This window comes from Manacus candei, unplaced genomic scaffold (genome assembly GCF_025592945.1).
Source record: "Manacus candei isolate 608988 ecotype Guabito, Panama unplaced genomic scaffold, ASM2559294v1 h1tg000018l, whole genome shotgun sequence".
Classification (NCBI taxonomy): domain Eukaryota; kingdom Metazoa; phylum Chordata; class Aves; order Passeriformes; family Pipridae; genus Manacus; species Manacus candei.
Window position 1 is genome coordinate 21,029,814 of NW_026138066.1, and position 27,436 is coordinate 21,057,249.

The 27,436-nt window shown below is 36.4% G+C and overlaps 1 protein-coding gene across 14 annotated transcripts in view; it reads right to left on the reverse strand.

Moving 5' to 3' along the window:
* PLEKHA5 (pleckstrin homology domain containing A5) overlaps positions 1-27,436 on the reverse strand; it is a 167,099-nt gene that overhangs the window by 16,876 nt on the left and 122,787 nt on the right. For 4 of the 14 annotated variants that reach the window (XM_051784421.1, XM_051784420.1, XM_051784428.1 and 1 more), the window contains 13 exons: positions 23,325-23,793; positions 21,714-21,797; positions 18,994-19,113; positions 18,252-18,305; positions 11,819-11,899; positions 6,054-6,116; positions 4,847-4,927; positions 4,563-4,712; positions 3,062-3,163; positions 2,356-2,467; positions 2,054-2,100; positions 1,074-1,262; positions 373-490 (listed from right to left, as the gene is read on the reverse strand). In XM_051784421.1, the coding sequence (XP_051640381.1) occupies positions 373-490; positions 1,074-1,262; positions 2,054-2,100; positions 2,356-2,467; positions 3,062-3,163; positions 4,563-4,712; positions 4,847-4,927; positions 6,054-6,116; positions 11,819-11,899; positions 18,252-18,305; positions 18,994-19,113; positions 21,714-21,797; positions 23,325-23,793 (1,670 nt within the window). The other 10 variants (XR_007904048.1, XM_051784422.1, XM_051784425.1 and 7 more) reach the window with 10 other exon arrangements.

The window sequence follows — 27,436 nt, forward strand, 5'->3', positions numbered from 1 at the left end:
GACGTTCCAGCGACATAACATCGGGAGCTTGATTCAAAAACTGAGTAATTGTTCAAGGGCAAGAACATAAAATGGGTAATTGTTCAAGGGAATGGTGTGTGGGGAATGTGAGTGATGTGATTAGACATGGTGTCAATAAGGATTTCAGGGTTGTTGGTGAGTGTAATGTTTGATTTTTCTGCGGTGTAATTGACTGAAATCTTTCTCGTCATATAATTAAATCATTATTTTATTGTGGAAGCTGTTCCATCAAACTGGGAAACGGACAGGCTGCAGAGATCCAAACCATGATGCAGCTTCTGTAACACAGTTAAGCTCTGTATTCCTTGTGAAAAAACTGAAAGGTTGTAAACACCGCACCCGGGGACAAACCTTTAGCAGTAGATTCTGATTCTGACATTTGTTCTGTTTTTTCTTCACCATTAGACTCATCTACTTCTGCTACTGTAGTTAACTCCGGTTCGCTCTTATAAAGCCTATAATCAGGACCCTGAGGAACATCAAGTTATGAGGTAAATAAACAGGCATTCTTGTACAAGCATTCATGTCTTAAGACTCAAACCAGTTGTTCTGTGGTGACTCTGCTCTCACTTTAAGACAGTGTTCCATTGTTCAAGTGCTATTACAGAAGTATTTCTTTGTCGTCAATTTGAGTAACATTTGCAGACGTTCAGAAATCACAGGAAAAAACTGCCATGAGAATGCAGAGTTGTGGGGTTTTTTAATGATCTTCCTGAAATAAACTGGTATAAACTTCAAAAACCGAGCCCACGGTTTTTTTAAGAACTAGTGAGGAGAAGAATCTTAATTTTCTGAAATGTACTCAGGTGCAAAAATTTAAGTCTTAAGACATTTTATATATGCACAGAACATATGACAGGAAAATGTGAAAAGCAAATGATGGGGCCGTAAATAAAACTAAGTTAACAAAAGTAGAACCATAACACAAAAGTAGAACCATAACACAAAAATAAAACCATAACACGAAAGTAGTTGGATGAGTAAATAAAAACTGTGACAGCGCAGAGGAAGGAGGATGCTTGAAGAACAACGTGGCAGTTTAAGCCACTTACACAGTAAGATCCATTTCTCTGATATCCTTGAACTTGGTAAATCTTCTTTTCTTCTGTCAGATGTACTGGGCCCCTGCTATAACAGAGCAAGGAGCTGCTATCACTGGGCAGAGGGGGGATTATGGGAGGATGCTCTGTAAAGTCATAGGACCGAGGGAGTGGAGGACGAGGTGGGACTACTTCCTCTTCCTAAAGATTGTAGAATAGTCACCTTATTTAGATGTGCACACCTGTTACAATTATTTATAACTTAAAAAAGAAAAATATATTACCATGGCTACACCAGCTATAAATTTTGGAATTAAAGGGACAATGTCACATTAAAAAAAAAAAAAAAAAAAGAACAAATTCTAACACCTGCACTTCCTGTTGGACATGAACTCTCAAGAACTCTCTAAATCATCCTTTTAAAAATTAAATTAATCATATTTTTAAAGATTTTTACATGAAGAGACTTTTAGAAGGTTCCGTAAGTCAAATGCATTTTGCATATACTTTAGATAACCATGACAATGTCCCTTTAAAACGGTAACTTCCAGCCAGATTTTCAGAGGACTTGAACATTTGGGAGCTCCCACAGTTTCAGCTCTTCTTGTGGGTGCTCTGGCCACCTGAGAACCCGGCTCAATATTTGAACAGACATACAAAGCAATCTATTTTTTCCCATGAGAAATGTGGTGGGTAGAAACCAAATCCATAAATCGGGGTTTATATTTCTACAGTAACAGCCTAAGGAGAGGAAAAGGTGAGAAATGGAAAAGAGAAACACAGCAGTGAGAATATAAAGACAGAACAAATGAAAGTGTTAGAATTACTAGTGGAGCTATCAGTTTTTAAAATTAGTTCATAAAGCAATATTTTCACAGAAACATACTGAATACATAGTTCAGCCATCCTTAAAATATTTAAGATGTTTATTTTTGTCATAGCTATGTTACAAATTCAGTGATGCTAAAATAGTAAATATGCTAAAACCATACCTCATTTTTATATTTAATGGATGAAAATGTTCTTGAAACCATGATGCCTGTTTGAGGGAAGGGGGAAAGGTGTAGAAAAACAAAGAGAAAAAATGTTTTCAATACACAGCTTTTAAAATAGGAACTACAACCTGTTGCTATCAAATTACAAAAAGCATCAAATTAAAACAGATGATTTCTTTTCCTTTTTTTCTCAGTAACTGTACAACATTTTCAAACATACAAAAACAACGATGGAGCTTTAGTTTAAAAATGTATGTGATCCAATTTCATTTCCTGTGAGATAAAAATAATCAGTTTACCTGCCTCTGAAGAGCTTCTTTGCTGTTTATGTTTAAGTAAACCCTCCATGACATCCTGAATTCTCCACAGTTCCTTCTGAATCTGAGCACGCTGTATCCCTGCTGACTCAGTCTGTGAGTAAACAGCATACATGGGCAGTACATTAGAATACCTTGCAAGTGGAAAAAAAAAAGGGAAAACCTTCTTCTTTCTTTGGACTACACTGCATAGCCTTTCATGATGAAGGAAAATAAAATACAGTAATAAAGTCCCATAAAAGTGCCACACGCAAATGTTGCCAAGAATAAAAAGTATGATTAACTAATTTCAAAATGCACTGGTTAATCTGACAGCAATCTGCTAGTTCAAATTTCACTTAAAGAACTGAATAGTATTGACTGTGTCCAAAGAAAAATCCAAGCAAACTTTGCACAGGAGACCAACGTACAACAATAGAAAAGGAACCATCAGTTGCAATCTCAAAACAGGTGGAGATGAACATCACTGAAACAGAAAGAGGAAGATTCCAGACACAGGAAAACCAGTGCTATAACTTCAAAAAATGGAAAAAGCTGAAGATTTCTTCAGAACTTACAAGGTATAAAAATAAATTACAAGTTTGTAAGTAAATGCACCACATGGCCACCTTTTTTCATAGATACAGTTTTTAAACAAACTCATAGAAAATCCAAGTGAATTAAGTGTACTTTAAGATCTATGCCACACCTGAATTTCTCCAAGCCGATCAAGTTGCTCCTGCATATGGTTCCTTGTTACAGTTACATCATACTCCAATTTATCATATTCTCTCCAAGCTCTTTCCAGTTCCTAAGTATGTACAAAAGTAAAGAATTACAGATGCATATTTAAGTTACAAAAAACAAACTAACAAAAAACCCCAAATAAACCCCAAACAAACAATTTTTTTTTTCTTTTTCCAGTGGCAGGAGACTCCAAGAAGCAATGCATAAATAGATAGCAGCAATAAATAAAGATGTAATTTAGAGAATGCGATGTTTAAACAGCTTTTTGATTTTCTAATGATACCAAATGGAATTCAAACAAACAGCATTTTGTCTTTTCACAAACAAAAAGGATAAGCAAGGGGAAATTCTTCAGAACACGTCTTTCTAGTCAGCAGGCATGTGGGTCTTAAGCTGTCTCTCCACTGAGGCAGAAAACTCACAAAAATGGATGCAAATTTGTGTCTTTTATCACACAGAATACACATGTGTGAGTGCACAGCATGTGTGTGCATATGCAATGCATTATGCAGGACAAATGTAAGTCATCCAACCCTGCCTGTAAAGCTGCCTGTGAGTGCCCCAGGCCTACCAATACACCGCTGTTTTACATGAGTGAAACTACAATCACCAGAAGGAAAAGGTGGAATAAAAAAAATAATAAAAAAAATTCTTCCTTGAGGTCAGCTCTACCATCTCGCATTTGCAGCCTACATCAAGCAATTCACTCAATTTAGCATAAATTAAAAAGTTAATGAGGGAAAGTGTATCTTGAGGATTTCCTTTCCCCTGGTTCCCCTTCTCCTTGTCCAACCAATTCCTTTTAGAAGACAGTCTAACATTCAGATTAAAACCAACCTACATCGTATCAATTTCACCACAGCTCACCACTGGAATTTGACACTGAAATATCTTACTGGATATATATGTCAGTAGAGAAAAATGACTCTTTGCCCTGTCATTTCAGTGTAGAAACCATCACAAAGTGGAAAAGGACAGCAGACGGCATTTTCCTTCCTTTCTTTTTTTTTTTTTAAAGTTTTTGAAAGTGCATAGTTTGAAAAATCTTTTAAATACAACAGCCCACTATTAAGAGAGACCATGATAGTATAATCTTTTCTTCTTTTCATCCAGCAGCTGCTTTTGCTTAAAATAAGTCACCCGTCTGCTTGAATAAAGTTTGTTTGCCACTATACACAAAGTAGTTTATTTGCATTATTTACTTCATCAAATTTTCGTATTATAAAGATAATTACCACACCAATAAAAAAAATTACCATCCAAAAAAAAAAAAAAGCAAGGGAAAAAAAAAAAAAGACTGCTCGATGAATGCAGGGAAAAGATCACTTTCCATCTGCCTTTGGCAAAAACACAGACAGAGTAAAAGACAACTGATTTTTGCTGGAATGCGATAAAAACTAAGCACAGACAAGCCAATTAAGGATATGAACGTAATCATTTCACACTTGGAAGGTGTTACTTACTGCAGTGGCTCGTGATACTTCTCGACAAGTGCTAAGGAGTCCGTTCTGCAAGTCATCTCTCTGCAAGACTACATTTTGTATGGCTGCGGGATTATCTGCATTCATTTCTATCTCCTGACTTGCTGATAGCAAAGCTTGCTCAAGCGTGTACTATTGTAATAAAAAGAATTATTTTTAATGTTCTGCATCATTGGGCTGATTTTCGTTTTATTTCAGTTATCAATGTTCTGATAATAAGCATGTAAAATAACATCCACTTTAGGTAATAAATACAATTGTCCTACTTTCTCCTTGTGTAGCTGTTGAAGCTTCTCCTCCAGTGCTTGCACAACTTTATCCTGTTCACATAAACGGCTAAGCTTAGCCTAGTGTAGAACACAAAATTATCACAGTTAGAATTTTGTTATTTACATCTTCAGTAATCAAAATGTAACTCGACTGAATCATTACATGAATCTATATAAAATGTTATTAAAACAAAATATGAATTCTAAAATTACGAAGGCATCAGTCTTACATTTTCAAATTACTTAAGAAACCCTCTCAAGAAACTATAAAATAAGTGTTATTATAACTTAAGAGACAGCACAGCTTAAAACATGCAATTTATGATTCTACAGCTAAATCTTTACAACTTAATAACAGGTATTAAATACCACTTTAATTTATATATTACTTAGTATTATAAAGACTATTGTATATGTTCACAGCCTGTCCCATGGTTTTTCAGGTGATAGTTTCCCATAGTTTCCATACTAATACTACTCATATCCTTCTCTGATTTAGCTCCCATCGAGACTTGGCTATGACTAAAACTGTTGCACTCCAGCTCCACTTTGAGCAAGTAACTGCTCAGTGCACTCTAACCAATTTAAAACAGCTTACTTTTCTATCTGAACAACCTTTTTGGTTCAGTTTGTGCTACTTTGGCTTTTCTTTTTCACTCGTAAAATAACGTCTCTTAAATCATTATGTCTACTCTTAGTTGCACTGTGCAAGAATGACTAGATGTGCATCTATGTATGCATATACAGTATGACTATGTATGCATATACAGTATTTTTCACCACCAATTTTACACCAGTCCCCTTTTCTTTAGTAACTAACAACCCAATACTCTGAATGGTAACTACCTGTGCCAAATTTCAGTTTTGGTGTCTCCATCATATTTCCAGAGAAATTACATTTCTCATGCTTATAACTGAACTACTACTACAGTTTTTCACTGGTAAAGTAATTAATTCCTTTCTAGAAGATATTCACCTTTGAACAGCTGTAATACTTGAAATTTCAGCCTACAATGTAATGTTTCCTGCAGTTAGAAGCTTATTACAAAAAGATTCTCATGTCCCTCAAATTAACAATGCGAATTCTGTTGACAATCCCCTATATGAAATGGGTTTCAAACACAGAAGTCAAGGGGGAAATTATTATCAAAATAAAGAGACAAATACCAACATTTCCAAGGAAGAAGAAACACAAATGACTTACATCAATATCCAGCTCTTCAGTTCTATATTTGTATAGTGTACCCCTACATTCTTCTTGTGTTAACTATAAGGAAGAATAATATTGCCATAAAACAACTTAATTGGACTATGAAAATGAAACAACTGTTCAGCTTAAGAGTTTTAACACAGAAATCAGCTTTTGCTTAAAAGTCAAACATACCACATTGAACAATATATTTTTAGCCAGTATATATTAATGAAGGTAAGTAAATGGAATGTCAAGCAGACTATCAGTAGAAAGTTGCATTAACTTAACAGGTTACATTTCTAATGCAAACTGGAGTTTTAAAGGTGTGCAACTACCTCAAACAAACATGGATAATGTGGGAAGATGAAACTGCCAAAGTAAACCTAGGCACAGTCATACATCATCATTTAAGTTTTGTTATGTGAATTCTAAATACAGGGACTCATTCTACTTGGAATTAATCATTCTAGGCCCACTAAGGTCAGGTGTTTCCACAAGGAGCATATTCTGATGTGACTATGAAACCAGAACAGAATGACCTAAGTTTACAACATATATGTAAAATATCTTGCTATTGATATGCCAACTAAGTGCCAATGAATACCTTCTGACTACTGTTTCATAGGGATTCTCTCCCATCCAACGAGAGTATTACCAGAAATGCCATAAATAGAAGGCCTTCTATTTTAGCTTTGGACTTAGGCAAACTTGCCTTCTCCTGCCAGTTAGGATGCAAAGTATCCTCAAACTACTTTCATACAGCTCCACACATGAAGTTCTAAACTCTTTCAAGTCTGTTACTTGACAAGTAACGAGATTTTAAAACATTTTTACAAGAGAAAAAGGTAGCTCCCCATTTTAGAATGGACTGACACACACAGTAACTACTTAATATCCTATACAGCAAGCATGGATATAACACTATCAACTTTCCTATCAATTTAATTAAAAACACTGAGTCCCAACATAGATGCTTTCCTTCCATGTGTCTGTCATAATTAGGTCATAATGAGTTAACAGTACAAGAAAGACTATAATAACACAAGCCCATGTTAGGGGACACTTATAAATAAAAGGACTAGGGAAGGGTTAATGAGACAAGCATTCCAAACATAAAATAAATCTTCAACACACTAAAGTGTTTCATTTCAAGATATTATGTCCACATACCTCATGCAAATGCACCTGGTGACAATTTAAAAGTATGTATAGTGTATTAAAACCACACAATAACTTTCTTTGAAATGGACATTTTATGAAAATGAATGTGGGACTATGAAAAAAGCCACAGCACTTTTGCACCTCATGAATGTCACACAAATTAAGATATCTATTTAAACTTCTACTATGGTAGAGTTTTGTTGTTTTACTGTCGATTTTAATCACAATGAGAGAAAAATGAGGAATGGAAATATTCAAATAAAACTCATAAACATGGCCAAATGTCTTTAACTCACAGAGAAAACCTAGTTATATTTCACAACAGAAAGATTCTCACAAAAGAAAGATTATCCCCTATTAGATAAATACCACTTCCCAACTCACTGCTCAGCATTTTATGTGGCCGGGCTGGAAAAATGTAATACTGTTTTTTCGAGTCAGTATTTTTATACTTTCTTTAAAAAGAGAGACGTTTATTTTTTTTGGCATTTCAACCTTAATTATAACTGAGTTTAAAACAGTTCGCCAATTCAGCATCCTTATCCCTACGTACCTCCTGAGAGGGATGTATCTTAAGTACTCAGAAAACGAAAGCACATTTCCAAAGAACACTATACACGTGCTAATTCTTCTTATTAAAATCTCATGACACTTTTTAAAATTGCTGCCAACTTCTTGCTTTTGTCAGCAGTACCAGTTCCCCACAACAGGCACTGCTGGAGAGCCACTTCATTTCAACATTTCTACTGCAACATTTTACATAGACTTGGGGTAAAAACTCCAAAAATAATACGAATAACTTAATCCATCTCTGACAGAACAGCAGCTTCACTTTTCACAGCACGTCAATAAATCCACTCAAGGCAAAAAGTGCAGAATGCTATCACATCCTACTGGAATTACAGGAGGAACTGCAGCAGACAAAACGCAATTACACATCTCAAGCGAGGTTAACAACCTCATAACCCTGGAAAACGCATTATAAGAGCTCCGATGACCGAGTTATCAAAATGTACTTTCTGTCACGTTCCACAAACGCCTTTTCTTCGCCAAATCGCTCCCACAAACCCTGTGCCGGGACAGTAATTTCAGAGCAAGAGTGCCACCTACTGAACCAGCGACGTGACTTGCTGCTGACTTCGCTTTCCCTCCACATTTGCCTGCTTAAACCACACCAAAGCCCATTCCTCTCACTGCACAATTCCCAAACACCAGGGAGCAGCACCCTGACTCCTACAAATAGAACTTACCATTTTTGGAAGGTAAACTGCTCACGCAGAGTTTGGCCAAACGTGGACCTCGCACGTGAAAAAGTGACATGACCTTAACTGAACCTTCATCTTAGGTTAGAAACAATTTGTTTTAAACTGGACAGTCCCACTGGACAGTCCCCATCTCCATCAGACACCAACACCAGATGAATCACAGGAGTGGATAATTCACGTGCTTCAGAAATGAGGGGTTAAACCTATTTAAGTTGTCAATATTAAAAACATTTCAGTGACAGTGTTATTTCATTACCTTATGAGCTATTTTCAGATTCCACTAATGGTTTTGATTCAATAAATATATGGCAAGGAAATTTCACACCCCAAAACCACACTACACAGCTCTGCACTTAGGAAATTAAAACAGGACAGTCTGGGGCATTTTTTGAAATTAAAGTCAAGACTTCCAAGAGGAGCTTTTTTTTTTTTTTCTTTTTAAAATACTTCTTGCTACCAGGAAGCAGGGCAAATGGATACTTAGCCCCCAGTAAGCAAGGTTCTCCTCTAATTCTGAATAATGTTGTCATATAACATGTTCAAATTGGAAAAAAGAAGATTTTTAGCTCAAACACGATCATCTCCTGTTCGTAACAAAACCTGAAAAATATTTCTGCCTACAAATCTCAAAATCTAACAAGTGTAATAGTTTAAATGTATGCAGCTGTGATAATGATAATAATATGCCATAAACAACATCTCCCCATCCTTATAGGAGCAAAAAAATCGCAGGCTACTTTTTCTCTGGTTTTAATGTATTAGGAACAATTATCCATGGAAAGACCTGGATGTTAGCTTGTTGCACTCAAGATTTTAACTTTTCTCCCTTCAGGGAACTCACACATATAAGAATAATTGAGGAAAATTTTACTTTTTTAAATCAGCCTATGTTGCTTTAGAAAACAAGATTAACACTCCTCACCTAGCATTAGAAATAAAACCAAACAAGGCAGAAATGGGTCCAGTCTGTAAAAAGTGTCTTTTTTTTTCCTTGTCTGTATACATGGAATCATCTTCCTGGCTTGTATTGTGAATTTGCAGTACAGTCTGTAGAGCAGACTGATGTAAGTCAAAGTGATTTAAATAACTGTGAAGATGTAACAAATCACAAACAAAAATGCCTTATAAATAACACATTTGAAATAGCAGATATTTTTGCTATTTTACTAAAGAACCATTAATCATTACAAACAAACAAGAAGCAAGGCATTTTAATTTTTTAGTTAAGTACAAGCTTTTCTTGCTTTCCTTTGCTTAATTCTAAATAAGCTCAGTCATAAAACTGAACTGAACAAACTGAAGCTAATAAAGATCCTCTTCTTTATCAGCAGGAATGGTTACAGTCATCAGAAACTAGTTTATCATCTTGACAACAGAACAGGTTTCAGTCACTTGCACAGAGGCTTCTCCCAATTGTTTAACAACTCGTTAAAACTGCAGCAGGAAAGGTGACTGTTAAACCAATTTATTTGATTTGAATAAAAAACCTGCACATCTGTTTAGACTTTAAATAAGCTGCCAGAATTTTAAACAGGTTAGTTTTGCATTACAGAAGTTCAGAAGACTATTTAGGCAGTGAAATTTTGAGTGTGTTTTTTATCCTTTCCTGGAAGTAAGTTAATGCAGTATCTCATATAGGAAATTTCATCCATGAAAGCAAAAGATCTTGTCACTCTACAGTTTAGGCAACACGTGGGTTCCTTCCACACAAGGCTGCAAACACCCTGACCTGAAGAGACCACATCTCTAGTGACAACAGGTTATTCAGTCTTCACGACCTGTTAGTCAGTGTTTCTTTGACAAGAACCTCAAAAAAGGTGTTTATTCAGTGTCAAAGACAAAGTAGCAGCTGTGCTGATAAGGTGAAGGCAGTGCTGTGCAGCACAGCTTCCTCAGGGCAGCACTTGGAAATTTACTGGTATCCCTAAATACCTGAGCAGATTAGCCCAGGCACAGCTATACCTCAGACATGTCTATATTAATATTAGAAGCCTGAGCCAGTTTATCCTGACACATCTAAACCAGCTCTGCTTGTTATACGTACGTCGACTTGTCTTACATACTCTATCAGAGAAAACTGATCCACTTTAAAAAAAACTGCAACCCCTAGGCTTCTTTAAAATAATACAACAGAAACTCCAAAATTTAATTTAGGGCTTGAGGGCACCTTACTTCTCCCATTCCTCTCCAAGCAGTTCCTTCAGGTTCCATGCTAAAGATCCCGTTTTGCACAGAGAAGCACAACGTGGACGATGATGAAATCAGTCACTCACAACTCAACTTCCTCTGGAAAGCTGAGATTTTTTTTTTTTTTTTTGCAACTTTTCTGGATCAGAAGTAAATTTATAATGTGGAGTTGATTTTTAAAAAAAATGAAACGCAGTTAAGCTGCGGAAATTTTTAGAAACGTGGCAAAGCCTTAATCACTAATAAGTGACAGTTTTATGTGGCAGAACATCTCCTTTTCTTCAAGTTACACAACCTTTATATGCAATTTTGGCTCACAAGAGCATAAATGTAAATGCAATGCAACTTGTCAGATATCCCTTGTAAGAAAAACATCTTTGTTGTATTTGTGGCAAGAAACTTCTTGAACATCCCCTGATGTGCCAGGGACTATTCAGCTAAGCCCCAGCATCCCTAAGACACTGCGGTGCCAACAGATATGATTGGCCATGCTCATAAGTTAATGCAGGTCTCAACTCACAGACAATATTTCCATTCACATTTCTGGTTCTTCTTCCATCTTACCATTTACAACCATCACTAGGTTACTCAGTAAGTGTGCACAGTTAAGTCTGCTGTGACTTTATGAACAGACACTGCCTTTTGGATTTACAGTCCCCAGATCAAAGTAATTTTGATCCTTCCTTTCTTCAGTGGCTAAAGGCTGGGTAGGTGCAAACAAAAACTTGTAAATCCACTTCCTAGAACGAAACAAAATTGCCAGAGATGACCAGGTAAACACCACTCACATGCTTTTGTAGTGGTCAAAAAGAAAGAAGCACCTTTGAACACTAATTGCAGAGAATCATGCTAAGACAAATGTTGGAAGCTCATTGGAAGGTTTATGAATTTACTGGACACCTGCATAAAGCATCAACTAATTAAATCGTCTAGACAGAAAAAAGTTGTTCAAAAGTGTACATTTAATACTAAACAACAAAAACGCAGCAGAAGCCATGCTAACAATATTGCAGCATTGTATAAAGCATGGATGACTTGTGGTTTTCCAAAGCAAAGAAGAGAAACACCAATGTCATGAATAAATCTGAGGAACAACCAAAACTGTCACTAAGGAAAATTTTCGCAGATGATAAAGCAAATTTCATTCACTATCCAAGACCTTACTTGCTGGTACAGTTGCGGTCTTAGCGCCGAGTTCTCAATCATAGTGTGAACCAAGGTGATTAAAGGTTCATTCTCTTTCATCTATTTCAAATCAGGAGGAGCATACAGCAAACATCAGTTTACAGCATGGCTAGATTTGAAAGACGACACTGTAAAATATAGCCTCTACTTTAATTTTTTTCTAATAATGCAGCAGATTACATTTTAACCCATGCTTTTTATATATTCCATCATTCAGTAATAGCAACATCTGGAAAGTTTAGTAATATCAAACAAATATATCAAAATCACAGAAATGATCAGAACCAATGCAATATTTATTCACCAAGGCTCTCCCTTTTTAAAAATAAAAACGCTTAAGATAAGTTTGGCTTTGCACGATATTGAAATGGAAAGTATTATCAGATTTTGCAATAGGAACACTCAAACCTTTATCAAAAACCTTTTAAATTATAGATTTAATAACTCAATGTACATTAAAAAGATATAAGCATCCCCAGCCTGTGAATATTGAAGTGAGGTTCAGGCTCATGTTCACGTATCAAACAATGCCTTTATATACTGCACTGATTTATATCCTTAGGGACTTTGAACCATTGCCTGTTGCATTTATCCACCCCCATACACAGGTGTGAAATCATTTTGGAACTGGTCAGACAGTTTCTATAGTGATTAGTATTTTTGATATGGGTGCAAATGCCAAAACCAGATGTTTTATTACACATTGCATACATTTAGGATTTCAGAAAAGTGTGCAACAGAAAATAGTATGGGCCTTTCGGTTTTAGAAAGGAGGCTTTCCTAACAGTAAGGGAGAAATTATGAGAACAGGTGGTTTTCTTCTCCAAAAGAAACTCAAAAGTCACTTAATGTATAATCCTGTTTTTGCTGGAAACTTTAGGACCTGTTGGAAACTCGAGGAATACCTGTTTCGAGTACGGTTGGTTACACAGGAAGTGTGTGAAGGAATATTTATGATCCTTCACTCTGTATGTGTACATATACACACTCCCCACGAAATTACAAAGCAAGGTTTTGTTTCACGGACTGAAATGCCACAGAATGAGTTTTTAATGCCTTTTGAAACTTCTTGCTCCTATTTATTTAGGGAAAAAACCTAACTTGTACGTTTGGAGAAGTAGGGGTTTTTTTCTCCTCACAGGAAACATATTTTCTTGTCATAGATAGAGGACCTTTTTGTTGTTGTTGTTGTTGTTTTTTACACATAGTAAAGTCTGATCAGCTGATGAGTTAATCAGCCAATGCAGAATACCTTAAGAAGGCAAGCTTATGATGATGCTCTGTTTGTTCAAGGCAGGAAAAACACTAAACAAGCAACCCCTACCATTTGCTCCATCATCTATAGCACACATACACAGAAAACTAGAACTGACCCAAGAAGTTGTTCTCCCCTTATATTAAAATTTTGTCCAGAGATTGGGTGCAACAGGTGATCTCAAAAGAGATCTCAACAGTAAGATTAACAGTAGGGTCCAAAGCTGAGAAATCAAACTACAGCCAACTTAAATAACTGTAAAAGAAAAATTACTCTGAGGCTCAGATATTTTATTAGGAGATACAGGTTTGGATGCATTTTTATTAGGAGGATTTCAACAGCTTCAATACTCTCTAGTTAATATTTTTTTACAATATTTCAAATTTTTCCTTTCTGATCAATAACAGTCAAGGCCAGAATTCATTTCTGTTGAACTGTTCAAAGACTGTTTACATCTAGATTAGAAAATAAGCAAAGTGGATTTGCTCAAAGGACATTTTGAAGTAACGTTCTGTCCTCCAGACAGCTCCAACTTCGATTTATAGCACTTCTTCCAATATCTTTACTACCATTTGTGCTTAACTATTCTTATCTAACACTATTTGCAAAGGCCACTTATATCCAAAAAAACGTAGTTCCCTGAGCCCTTGTGGAACAAAAAACAAAAACCAGGTAATGGGTGAAGTAGTGCCAACTAAAGAGCCTTTGTAGCAGTCAAATACAGCAAGTGTTTTTCCCCTTTAGGAAATAATGTTTCCAAAAAATACTGACTATCAACTGTTGAGAAATTCAGACCTTGAAGGAGCATCTCAAATCTTCCAAGAAAAACACAGAGGCAGGGCGTGCTCAAGAACTGGCAAAGTAAACCAGAGTTACATGGGACACAATGGCAAGTCCCATGCTCTAAAAGGTAAGGAGAATACCTATTTTGTGTTCTTCAAGCATTATCATAAACCTACTCCCAAACTGAAGTTGGACACTATTCACATTGAATAAATAGCTCAAGGTAAAATAACTGCTTGTTCGTAACAGAAGCAAGCCTTGATTCTCATTCATTTCAGAAAAAAATATTATTTTTGTACAAAGGACAGATTTAGCTCCTACATGTAATATTACTATACTCATAAAAATATTATACTCTCTCCAATTAAAGAAGTCACAAAAATTGGAATTAATAGATTTCCATAAGCAAACCAAAGTGTCAAACAGCAACGCAGCAATAAATCCAAATAAAATCCACCAGCTTTGGATTTATAATTTTCTACTTCTAGTGAATAACTCCTTTCTCCCCAGAAGTAATGCTTCATCTTTGCTTTTTTCTCTACTGATGTACTATATAAAAGCATTTTCCAGCTGGAAACAATAAAACACCACCTCCTTGACATAGGGACTATATGAACAGCTACTTCATTTATGAGTGAACATCTCAGTGGGTATTTTGTGTTTTAAACTGTCAAGTCAAGCTATTGACAACTTTTCCTCTTCCTTCTTTTTCCTGAATTCTCTTCTGTGTTTGGTAACACCCTACCCAGATGACATTTCAGGATGTGCTGGTCTGGTGGCAGTGATTAACTGGAACAGTGGTTGCCTACCAGGACAGTGGCAATAGGACCTGACCAAGCTTTTCTCCCACCTTCCCTCTGCTGTTTAATGCTCAGTCCAAAAAAAAAAAAAAAAAAAGGAAGGAAAAAGCAGTTTTCCTTCCTATCTTCTTTTTACAGCAATTCTACCTCCATGCAGTCTTTTTTTCACCCTAGAGAGTCCCTGACCTCGAGTCTCCCTTCTTCCTCTGGGGAGTGAAAAGGAGAAAAAAAAAAAAGGCAGTCAAAAGAACAGTGGTGGCTTTGTCAGCCACTGTACCTTTTCCAGATGAAAAATACATGTAAGAGTAGTATCCTATATGCTGCTAACACAGGACATAAAATTTTAGGCTGAAAGATACCAGATATAATAGAGGATTATCTGTCAACTCTATCCAAACCTCCTTGTACTGTTCCAGCCTTCCTTAATTCACTGCCTTTTCCCAGAACCACCTTCAGCATGTCAGAAAGAAGGTGCTGAAGAGGAGAAAACAGAAGCAAATGACCAAGACAGTAAGGATGTTGGCTGTGGGACCTTGACTCCTTTATTTGACAACTTCTTGTTCAAGTTCTGTTTATTTTTTAGGCACCCTTTGAAAACTGAAGGAAACGAAAAATGAAAGTACCAGAAGAATTATTTTAACTACTTAACACCTAAACTATTTACATGAATAGCTATTTCAAAAAATTGGGGGGGAAAAAAAGGCTAATTGAAATGAAATTTAGTAAAACTTCTACTGTGACAAACCTTCATGGGAAATGCTGAGATCAATCAGACAACATACATGGAGAGTTTTACACAGATTGCATGAGCTCAGTGGAAAAGGGCTTTTCAGCCCAAGAAAAGTTTTACTACCAACATAACATTCAGAAGCTTACTAAAAGACTGGTGTGCTGGAATTCTTGATAATAACAGAAAGATTCAAGTGGGACCTCCTGCCAGGGCTTTATTTACAAAGGAGAAAAAAGCATGTTTAGCCTGTATTTAAAAAAAAAAAAAGAAAAACACCCTTATGTTCCTGCTTTTCATTACTGTTAGTGTAATTACTGGGTACAAATAAATTATGGAGATGGCAGGCTTGGATTTAATAATACACAATAAGTGATCCTTTAAAATTTGCTAATATGTACTCATAACATCCCACACTGGCAAACAAATCATCATTGTTTGCCTGGGGTTGCTAGCTATGTCCACAGAACTTCCTAAACAGCAGATGAATCCCTCTCCCAACTCTCTACAAACCCTGAGCCAGCAGAGTGGTTTCAAAAGAAAAGGGTGCTGGACAATCATTCTTTTGGCCATAAGACATCAAAGAAATCATATGGCTGGATAGATGTGTGCCAGTCTCTTTGATCTTTTTTTTTTTCCTCCATCTCTGAACTCCAACAACAACAACAAAAATTCTGAAAGCATAATACCAAAACATCAGAAAGTGTAACATGAGAATTTTGAAGCATCTCCAAAGGAAACAGCAGCACAGAAACGAAGCATGATTTCAAAAAGGTGATGGAATATTCTTGATTCCTGATAAGAAAACCACCTAACCAGCAGACAACAACTTACTGCAACAATATAAAAGTAACCCTCCCTACACATGAACTTGAGTGTGCCTGAAAATTCACCTGTGCAACCTCAGTACACACTTACTATCTTTGTGACCAAGAAAGTGAGAGTTGAAGATAACTGGAGTCCCACCACACCTTTTAGGCAAAGCAGGTTTTGACACTATTTTCAGAGATTAAATACAAGTGAAAATACCAAATTTAATTACAGTGGACACTTAAAATTCAAAGAGGGAAAGTGATTATGCACGCTGGTTAAAGATGCAGCTGACAAGGAGGAAAGGCCTTTTGATTTTTTTGATTTTTTTTTTTTCTCTCCAACATAAAGGAAAATTGACATTGGACAAAGTAATGAAAAGATATAAATGTGATACCACCCTAGAAGCAGTGATACACAAAGTAAAAAGACCCTCAGGGAGATTAATTTGCTACAGGTAGATGACTGTTATAAAACAAGAGAAAAAAAGAAAAACTGATCAGAAACTGGGACAAGTATTCTAACCTGCTCTTCCATGATTTTCTGTTTAAGACAATATATTTTAGACTCGATAATGATTTCTTGTGTTAAGAAGTGCAGTGATTTCTTGCATCTCTGGTATGGGTAATTATTTAGACACTTCCCTAAATTAATGCTTACCACACCACATTTCTAAATTTCATCTGATACGAGTAAAAGGAAAATAATTTTTACCACTTTGCATGTTGCACAAAGGCAATTCCCTCCATTTAATCCTGCTCATTATACTCACAAGCTTGGCTAATCAAGCAACAGCCTGGTACAGGGTTTTACACTTCACATTGACTGTTAACCTTTCTTGGCAACGAATTACATCGAAGACAGAATCAACCCCCTTATTCCAAATCATTATAAACTGGAAATATTTGAGTTGGATGAAATATTTTGGTCTGATATAGCAAGCAGTTTTCCCCTACTGTTTTGGACCTCCTGCAACCCCTTAAGTAAAACAAGACAGAGGTGTTTAGAAATGCGTTGCAATCAAACTAAATTGATCATAATTCACACCTTGTTTTCAAGAGATAGTAGGAAAATAAAGCCACTGGGTGAGCCAAGTCCCTGTGAGAGTGTGTATGTCTCTGTACAGGTGGGGTTTTTAATAACTCACTGAAATCCCATTAGAGGAACATGTAGGATATAAATGTTCTAACAGTTGGTTTTTTAAGTGTAAAGCTCAAAAGTTTCATTCAAAGACAGATTATTAGAAAAAGAAAAAGCCACAGTGATTTTTACATTTTTAACCAATGGTCACCTAGCTGCTTCTTTTTCCTCTAAGCACTTATGACTGTCTTTTATAAATGTTAGTAAACAGAAATGTCATTTAAAAACTTCTCACACGTAAGTTGCACTGAAATCTCATTTGATCATGCAACAAAGCCATAAAGAGAGGCTTGTGATATCCCAACTCTTCACTTGGCAATCAATTATGTTAGTGAAGACATAATTGTACCCTCGCTTTGTAAGTTATGAGAAATTGTAAAGAAGTAAAATCTTATTCTTATATAAATCTTCAAGAATTAACTGAGAAAAATATGAGAAAATGAGCCATGTTATGATCTGATTAAAACATTACTTCATGTTTGACCTCAATTTAATGTCCTGCAGAAACATCTAACTCTCCTTAATTTGGAAAACAGAAATTTTCAGAAGTATAATTTTTCTATAAGTTGCATGTGTGTCACATGAGCTTGGAGATAAATTATGACTTTGGTTAAAGAAGGTAAAACACTACAGTTAGTGTTATTGTAAGAAGGAAATGAAGAACAGAGAAATTAATTGGCAAGTTGCTGCTGTGTTCTGACAAATTTTAAATTGAGGGTGTTTTTTTTGCCTTATAACGTGTCAGATTTGTAACTGATTAAGATATTCCATGCTATGGGCATCCTCCAACTTCATAAAAAGCACTGAAAATCCTTCTCCCCAAATATTTCCAGCTTTGATAGAAGCAGGTAAAAAGCATTAAGAAACTCAAACGCACAAGAAAATTGCAAATCCCACCTGGTGATCCAAATATATAGCATTCCTTTGAAGGTGATGTGAAAGAATCTCATTCTAGTAGGCAGCAGTCAGAGGGCAAAAGGAAAGGGACAGAAGGTGCAGAATGCATGAAAAGAGCTTTAAAAGATGTAAACTAGACAGTGATCTGTTTTATGCAGAAATATAATGATGTTTTTAAACTGCTTTTTTTGGTGAACTGTTACAAGTCTTGATCCCGAAACAGAAGTGATGGAAGTTTACCACAAATTAGGCTATGAAGCACTATATCACATTTTCTATTTACATCTAAAATATAGTAAACTCATATAAATGCCCACTACACAGACAACTATAAACCCTTTGATAAATCTGTGTTTTAAGCAAGTCCTGCTGTTCACAGACATATTATGAATAAGAAAATATCTGAAATGAGGCAGTATAAACAATAAATTCACCTCACCATCTATCACTACTGATTTTTTTTTTTGTGAGACCAATAGATTAAAAACCTTTAACTACAAGATATTTTAAAACATCCCCCTGCAATTTTGAACTTGGCTCATTTGGAAAAGCCCCAAAGTAAAACCTCAAAGGGTTAATAGCAGAACATCACATACACAAAGAACCAAAGTTACTCTATTCTACTCGCCCACGACAGTCAGAAAATTTTTTTCACCGGCAAAAGTACAAAGCAAACTTTTGATTAATGGATGACTACAGGTTAGTGAGAATGGTACATGACACACATTGCTTTATAGCTGACCTTTGGGCTGCTGGCCTCAAGTTTTAGTTGCATGAGCTGTGCTAGTGTGTGTTCCCGGATACTACTCAGTTCAGCTTGCTGCCGTCTCAGCTTTATTAGCAGCAGCGTGAGCTCCTCTGGCTGAAGGAGTGCAGTGTGAGAAGCCAAAGAGTAGAAAAAAGGTTAATTGGTATCCCAAACAACACTTAAATAAAATAAAATAAGGCTTCTGAGTATCTTTCTTACCAAAAAAAAACTTTCTACAGCGATACAACAGAAGAAACACCATTTCCACCCCCTCCCCAAACTGACCGCTTTCAAATATATAATGAAAGGTTAACTTTTAACAGCTCAAAACAATTTGATACTGCAAATGCTGTAGGAGTAAAACATTCTGCATAAAGGACAAAAATAAGGGAGGATTTTGCGGGACAAAGTCTGTGCAGTCCTCACACTTCCTCTGACGTGCACATCAAATTGATGATACTGGCTTAAGAGGAGGGGGAGATAACTCTAGTTCTTAAGATATCACTACTTGTACATGGACAGCCATTTGAGCTCGGTGAAAGAATCAAAACATGCCCTCAAGGAAGTTTAGTTTTTAATACAATTCTTCAAATGTATGCCTCAAAATTGAGAGTAAAAATAATGAAAAATCCATCTTAACTGAACTGCCTCAGAAACCATCACCTTTCACAAAATAAAACTGAACAAGCATGAAAAAAATAATTTTCCATCACACCTTTCACAGGTCTGAGGCTATCAGTTATTTTATTGCTTTATGACTAAGCTGTACAATAAAGCTTAGTCACCGCTTGGGAAGTGATGAGGGCCAGCGTTTAAACCCTAAGATTATATATATTATGGAAATAAAGTCACACTCAAATGGGTATTTGTCAGGTAATTCCACACAGATCAGTTTAGGTCAGTTTGGGAAACTCTATCTGAACCATTCTGAACCGTTTTTATTAGCAATACTTCAAAGAAAACAAACCACTTAACGAGTATTTTTTGTTATGTTTGTGTTTGCTTCTGTTTCTTACACTTCTCCAGAAGTCAGTCTTACAAGAGGTTAAATATTCACCCAGCATTTTGATTTTCTCACAAGTTCTGCGAGTTAAATAAAACCCAAACACAAAAACCTCCTAAAACCCAGCTTGCTGTCTCCCAAAGTCACAGAATTTCCCCAAAGCAAAGAAGTAAAGAAAAAAGCTCCAGAGAACCACATACTGAAACACTGAAAAACGAATACCAGTTTCTTAGAATAAAGAGGAAACATCCCTGAGAATAAGCATGGCACTGGCACCGTTGTGAGTTGGGGCAAGAGTAGCCCACAAGAGGGAGCAAGGGATTTCCACATAGCTTCAGTTGGCAAAACCATTTGCTTTCAGGGAAAACCAACACCAAACCCAAGTTGTCTAATGGCAGTTTTTCTCCTTACAGTACTCTTTCAATACCTGGATTTAAAATATTTAATTTCAGAGAGTAAATGTAAGAATCTAGACTGCTATACAAGGCATTTTCAAGCTCTCTCCAAAAATAAGTGACAGTGCTTTCAGTCTGAAAATTAACATCAATTCAAAGCACAAGACATCTTATTTTTAGGAATATGAGAACTGAAAGTAGCATCTTCAAGCAAAAGAAACACTGATCCACTTTTTCAAGGTCAAAACTCCTCTCAGTATGTTCTGCAAAAGCCCAGTTTGAGTGCATTAGGAATAAAATATTTAATGGCACTTAAATCCAGTGCTTGCAAGTAAACCTTTTTCCAAAGAGGAGCCCATCAAACCGTAATTCCCACTCGTCTCTAGACATTCCTAACGTTGCAAACACGTTTGATGCTGCTGCAAGTGCTGTGATACAGCATTTGATACAGCTCTTGGGACTCTGGCAACGACCACAGCACAAAATTTTCTTCAGAGCTACCTACGGGTTCCCTCCTCTGGTCCCTGAACCCAAAGAAACGTCTGTAAGGCACCAGCTGCCCAAGGCCAACCCACAAATTCCTGAAGGTGCCAGAGATTTGTGCTGGGAAGTGCAAGAAACAGGGATTGGAGCAGTGGAAGGATCGACTGCGAGTTGCTGCCCACGGTGTGATTCAAAAAAAAAAGTCTGTGTTCTTAATTTGTAACTCCTGAAATCAGTAATTTCAGATGGACAGAGAAAGATTATGGAATGGAGGCAAAAACTGGTAAAGAAAATATATAAACTGAGGACAATATCTTAAGATTTAGGATGAGTCATGTTTCAGTAAGGAAGGCGAACTGTATTCACCAATATTACTTTGATGAAATACCTTCAGTGAGAATTTCAGCTCTACCACACTAAAATGGGAGATGTCAGAAAGGCCAATTATACAAAATGCAGTTTTAGTATCTTTCAGATTTCCAAAAAAAGACAAATTTTATTTCTAGGTTTTCCTAAATAATTAATGGAGAAATAAGTGTTCTGTGATGTGTTCTACCCTCTCCCAGGAAGTTCAGCAATGTATCAACGATGATTAAAAAAATAATAAATCTGTATTTCTCAAAGAAAATCTTGACTCAGCAGCTACATGATATTCTCAGCATTCAGAGGAACCACAGAGTATTTCTTTACTTGTTATAAAAATCTCTGATAATTAAAATAAAGGCTACATTTAATGCAAGCTTCGGATACAATAAGATTTCAGTGTTGCCTCTTCCTATTTAAAGAATTATTCTTAAAAGCCCCTGATGCACAAAATAAAAAAAACAACTCACTGTTTTGCCTTGGAGGCTCTGAGGAGTAACAGGCTGTAAACTCAGGCCTGCTGGCATCGACCTTCTGTCAGGTACAAAGACATGCTGTACAAAAAAAAAAGAGCACAGTATGATCCAAAGTTATTTCTAAAGACCCCAAAACTTTTAAATGTTAAAAAAAAAACACAAAAGAAAAATCAAGCCAACGTCACACTCATGAAAATTTGCTATGATTTGTGCCAGTCATGCTCCCTGCTGATCTACTATGTAGGACACTCAAGCAGTCTACCTCTAAATTTTAGAAATACCCCAACTTTCATCATTTATTTAATTAATGTTGCCTGACTGATAGCCTGTGCAAACGACAATTTTAGTTTTTCACCTCCCACTGAAAGCCACTGAAAAACCTAAGAGCTCTATGAAGATGGGGTCTAAATCTTTAATTTAACCCTACTGATTTCAAATAATCAGTCTCCTAATTACCCAATCTTCAAAGCGGGTCTGTGTTTTTAAGTTAATAGCAAAAGCTGGTTGTGTAACTAATGAAATACAAAACAAACAGCTTGAAAAACCAAAGGGAAACATTAGTATTGTGTAAAAGATACTAAATATGCAATGAAATACTAGCATAAAGTGTTTGAGAAGGAAAAAATATCAGGAAGCAAAACATGGCTGAAAGAACAAGTAAGCACATGCTCTGCTGCACTGACATGGTGATATTTGTCACATGTGTGAGAGGCACTGATTACTAAATTTTCAAAGCAGTTGAGACACAAAAGATGTCAAAACAAAATGACTCTGTTGACAGAGACCTGAAAACTTTGAAACCCAAGACTTAATAATCAACTCTAAATTGTTTAAATAGTTTTAAGATGTAGTTACAGATTTTTTTAGCCTACATTAAGAAACAAAGACACCAAGATAAAGTTTTTGAAAAAAATGTTCAGGAGCATTTTACATCAACTGAAGGAGTAATTTTTATGTAATTATTTCCAATCTATTAAAAGACCATGATAGCACAAGCATGACAAATATAGCAGAGCCATATACAGCACCCAAGTTTACAATTCTCCACGTCTCCCACTCACTGGTGAAGACCAGCAGAGTTAACACTAGTCAGGCACTAAAGGTGTGTGTATTTAGACTTCGATCTTTAGGGATCACCTTAACAACTCAAAGGCACAAAAAGAAACAATATTTTGTCTTCTGCTGGAACCTGAGGCAGCCAAACTTGTGGCTGAAGAACAGAAAACAGCATATGGAAAGAAACCTGGGATTTCGAGTCCTCTTGGAGTTAGAAAGGGGAAAGATTTCTGTACGTATAACAAACTATTCTGAATAATTTGCCTATTGACTCCTTTTTATTTTCTTTAGAGAAATGTTAATACCATGGGCAGTAATATTAGGACAGTACGTTTTCACCTAGCACATTATAAAAATGCCTTTTTACTACCTTTAGATTTTTAAGTGCTTTTTGAAATCAAACCTTTCTCCATGAAAACCGCGATGCCACTTAAACTTCATTATAATAAAATACACTACAGTGCACCACAAGTTTTACAGTAACCATATACTTCCTACTAAACATCCTTGTAAACAGGGGGGTTTAGCTATGAAATGAAGCATTTTTACCTTGCTATGGTGGGCCCTGTGCCTGCGATCAATGGTCACGTCCCCCCTTTGCACCGGCGACGACACTTCCGACCGGTAGGTCCGCTGGGGGGAATATCCCTGGAAACCAGCGATGGAACCGTGAGAGGGCGAGGTGGGAATCGAATGCATGGTCTGATCGGAGATGTTGATCATAGTTTTCGGGCTGCTTATGGTACTGTGCCTAGTCAGAGTCGTCTGCTTGTTGTAGAACTGGCGCTGCTGCCACTCGTAGAGCTGCCACATCGTGTCGTCGCGCATCGACCGCCGCTTCTCCTCGGCGCTGACGGGTCCCATGGCCCTGTCGTAGGCCGAGGGTGCCACGCTGCAGAGGCTCTCTGGGCGTGCCTTGCTGTTCCTTGGCAGTGTTCTGTAGCCCTCTGGGTAGCGGGGTAAGGCTTGAGGGCGATGGCTCGGCATGTTCCTTGGTAACGTCTGATAAGAGATTACGCTGAAAGGCAAATTTTCTTTTTGTCAGTGCACAGCATTAATATCACGGCCAGGCTAAGTTTTTCAACGTGGGTTAGGTTTATCTAGCTGACTCTGACCTTTTTTAATACTTCAAACACCATTTAAAAAATGGAAGACAAGACAACAATTAAAGAATCAATTGTACTGACAATGCCCTGTAGCAGCTGAAACTGGATCCCCCTCTCTCCTATTAGCTCTTGATATAATCTGTATTTCATCTTTTCACCAGTCTAGTGTATCAAGTTTATATCATATCGTCCAACTTATCTATATGCTGGATAGGTCAAAGTATTTAAAGCTTTAATTTTACATCCACTGAAGGAGTAATTTTTATGTAGTTATTTCCAATCTATTAAAAAACAGGTGTATCTGTTTTGATTTTATTGAATTATGTAAAACAAGGCTTAGCACTGAGGGGATTGGGCTTTTTACAGTTTTCATGGTTTAACAATTGAAGATGGATTCTGTTATCTTTCTAAATGGCCTAGAATATAAGTAATTGCATGCAGACTTTAAATGGCATGGTGCACCATACCAAGTTTTAACAGTTCTACACTGTTTCCATATAAGCCCACTTGAAATGTTTTCTTTTCCAAAAGTGAAAAAATATCCTGTTGTTTCCCTAAGCAAATCTTGAGCAGTTACTACGGACATTAAAAAAATAGTGATTCTTCTACCAGCAGACCAAGGAAAAACTGCACCAATTGTCTAAAGAAATTATGTATTGTAATTGTCAAGATGAAGCCATTCCGTATCAGCTATTCAAGCAAAACAAACAGCAAAATATTTCTTTGTTTGATAATAACATTGTATTGCTTTTCAACTCAGGTATGAATTCAAAGGCTAATTCTTTAACTTGTTGCCACATTAAAATTCTGGAGTGCTGCAGTCATTTAGCAACTTTCAGCACTAGTTGAAATGCAAAATTTTCCATACCAAGTATTGACGCGTGCCTAAGCGTGACAAAGCACTCCTTGGGTTTTCTTCCCAGAGGTCAAAATCTGGGTCATAAACATTGATTCATTCATCCCTTATCTAAAACGCAAATGAGGTGCTCTTAAAACCTTTTGCTACTTATCATGCACATGACAGATGCTTGCTGGGAGACAACTCAAACTGGGCAGGATTCAGCCATCAGAGGGCAGCAGCTTCCAGCTACTCCCCACACTAACTCCAGCTAAAATCCCTGCCACCACCAGGCACCAGAACCTGAAGATGGCTTTGAATTGCTCCAGTGCCAAAAAAAACCCAAAACATTAAAGAAATGGTGTAGAGCAAATGGAAAGGTAAACCAGCATAAAGCATATTTGATCCTTATGGAATAACTATCGAGGTAATGATGGTAAACCCCATTTTTCACTGAAAACAGTTAAGCTGAGTATTTACGGTCACCTGTTACATTTTGGAGATGAAAACTGCTATAAACAGCTTTACATACAAAATCTGCTACAGTTTCTCAAGCTTTTCAAGAATTAATGAAGTATTATCCCTATTTTGTAGATTGGGCAGCTTTCCATTCTCCCAAGAAAATAAAAGATATTCTATGTCCTAGTCTTTTGCTGCAAAATCTGCTTAAATACCTCTAAATTTCTGTAGTAACATACCATTAATTAGAAGGCTTTTTTCCATCTCCATATTTAAAAACAAACAAACCAGATGCTTCTGAGCTCCACTTCTAACTTGCAAAATATATGTGTAGCTATACCCCATAACAGGTACAGTGAAACTTGACATTTTCATGAAAATATTTGGCAGTTACACCCACCTCACTCACTAAAGCTCCTCTCCTGTTTTATTAATTAAATGAGCACTGTAATCCTGTTGGCTCCTTTAGGTATCCTGAACCACTTGAAGAACAGCTATCTGAAATTCTTACTAAGATAGCAATTTAAAGTCTGCATGCAATTACTCATATACTAGAACATTTAGAAAGATAACATAATCCATCTTCAATTGTTAAACCATGAAAACTGTAAAAAGCCCAAACCCCTCAGTGTTAAGACCTGTTTTACATAATCCAATAAAATCAAAACAGATACACCAATGTACTGTTGATACTTGCAGAAATACCATTCCAGTCAAATCCAAAAACTAACTCCAGACAGTACTGCCTTGCACACGAGGGGAGACTGCAGCAGCTGGGTCTGAGGTTGCAAAATATTTCTGCATCTGTCATCATAAATAGCTCCTTAAAAGTGCTCCTATATGGAAAAAAGGCTTCCATGTTTTTTCATAGACTCCTTATAGACATCTTCAGGGGCTGTCTCCAGGCTTACTGTTGGGTAGCAATAGTGGTTCTGGTGTCCAAGTTGGACTATCTGGGAAAGCAACTTTGCTGCTAAACCTTTAGGGGCTCAGTTCTGTGATGATTGGAACCTCAAAACAGACCTTCATCCTGAAGAACAGAGCTACCTCCTGGCCTGGAATACAGAACTTCCACGTGTGAATTAAGCAAAGGGTGGCACAGACTGAAGACAGAAATCTGGTGTATTATTTAGGATGAGGCTTATATGGGCAAGGTGAGAGACAGTCTCACATCCTGGGTTAACAGCAACATAGTACCTCAATACCATGCAACTCCTCTTTATTTTTTCTGTATTTTCACATTTGAAAGACCACTTAAGTGAACTGCTTTTGATGAAAACATTTATTCAAAAGTTTAAAGTTTTAAAATTGATTCAATAAAATGATACTGAAGTGGAATGTTTTTATTTTTTTTATTTAAAACACATTTCTTTTTGGTTTTAAAAAAGGTTTGTCTTTCCCAAGGCAGCAATTGTCTTTATTCCTGTGGCTCTTAAAAACTAGATGTCTTGATCCACGGAAATGGCAAATAACAGCTTCAAGAACTAAAACCTACATTGTCATCATTCTCATTTTTTGAGCAATCAAACTACTACAGGTTCAGCCTATTCCTCTAAAAAATTAGTAGTTGTATAGTGAACCTTTTTCATTCCACATTGAGGACAGCTAAGAGCTCCTATTTTATATATAGTTATTTAATTGTATCTATTTGTTGACATTTAAGCATTCTTAAAGTGCTGATTTTTTTCAGTCTGACACCAGAGATACTCAGTTTGGTCCTCCATGATTTCTCTAACACGAGAGAGATAGATGAAATGGAAAGTAGCTTTGTTAAAAGTCAGCAACTTTTCCCCTTTAAATGAAGACTACTTTATTCAAAAATACAAGTTATGAACAGGTCTTACTACAAACAGCCTTATTAACCTCTCACCCCAACCTTAGGCTTTAACATAAGCTGGTGCTTATTTCTACTCTAATTCTTTAACTTCAATTCTACTTAAATTTCTGGCAATCTGAACAAAAATAAAATTTTAAATTTAAATGAAACCACATTTAAATGACATCACTACATACATTAGAAAATATGGATCATCATTCAAGGCCACTTCCACACAAAGTAAAAAAGGTAGCTCAAGGCCAATTCTTTTTCAGTTTGCAACTTCTATGTAGAACTGCATTTGAATGCACACCCTTTAATGCTATCAATGCCACCCTTATTTAGGCAACAAGTGTTCCCTGTAGTCAAGAATAAAATATTGTTAATTAGTAACATATTGTTAATGGCACTTGCTTGTATTTGATTCCCACAATGAAATCAG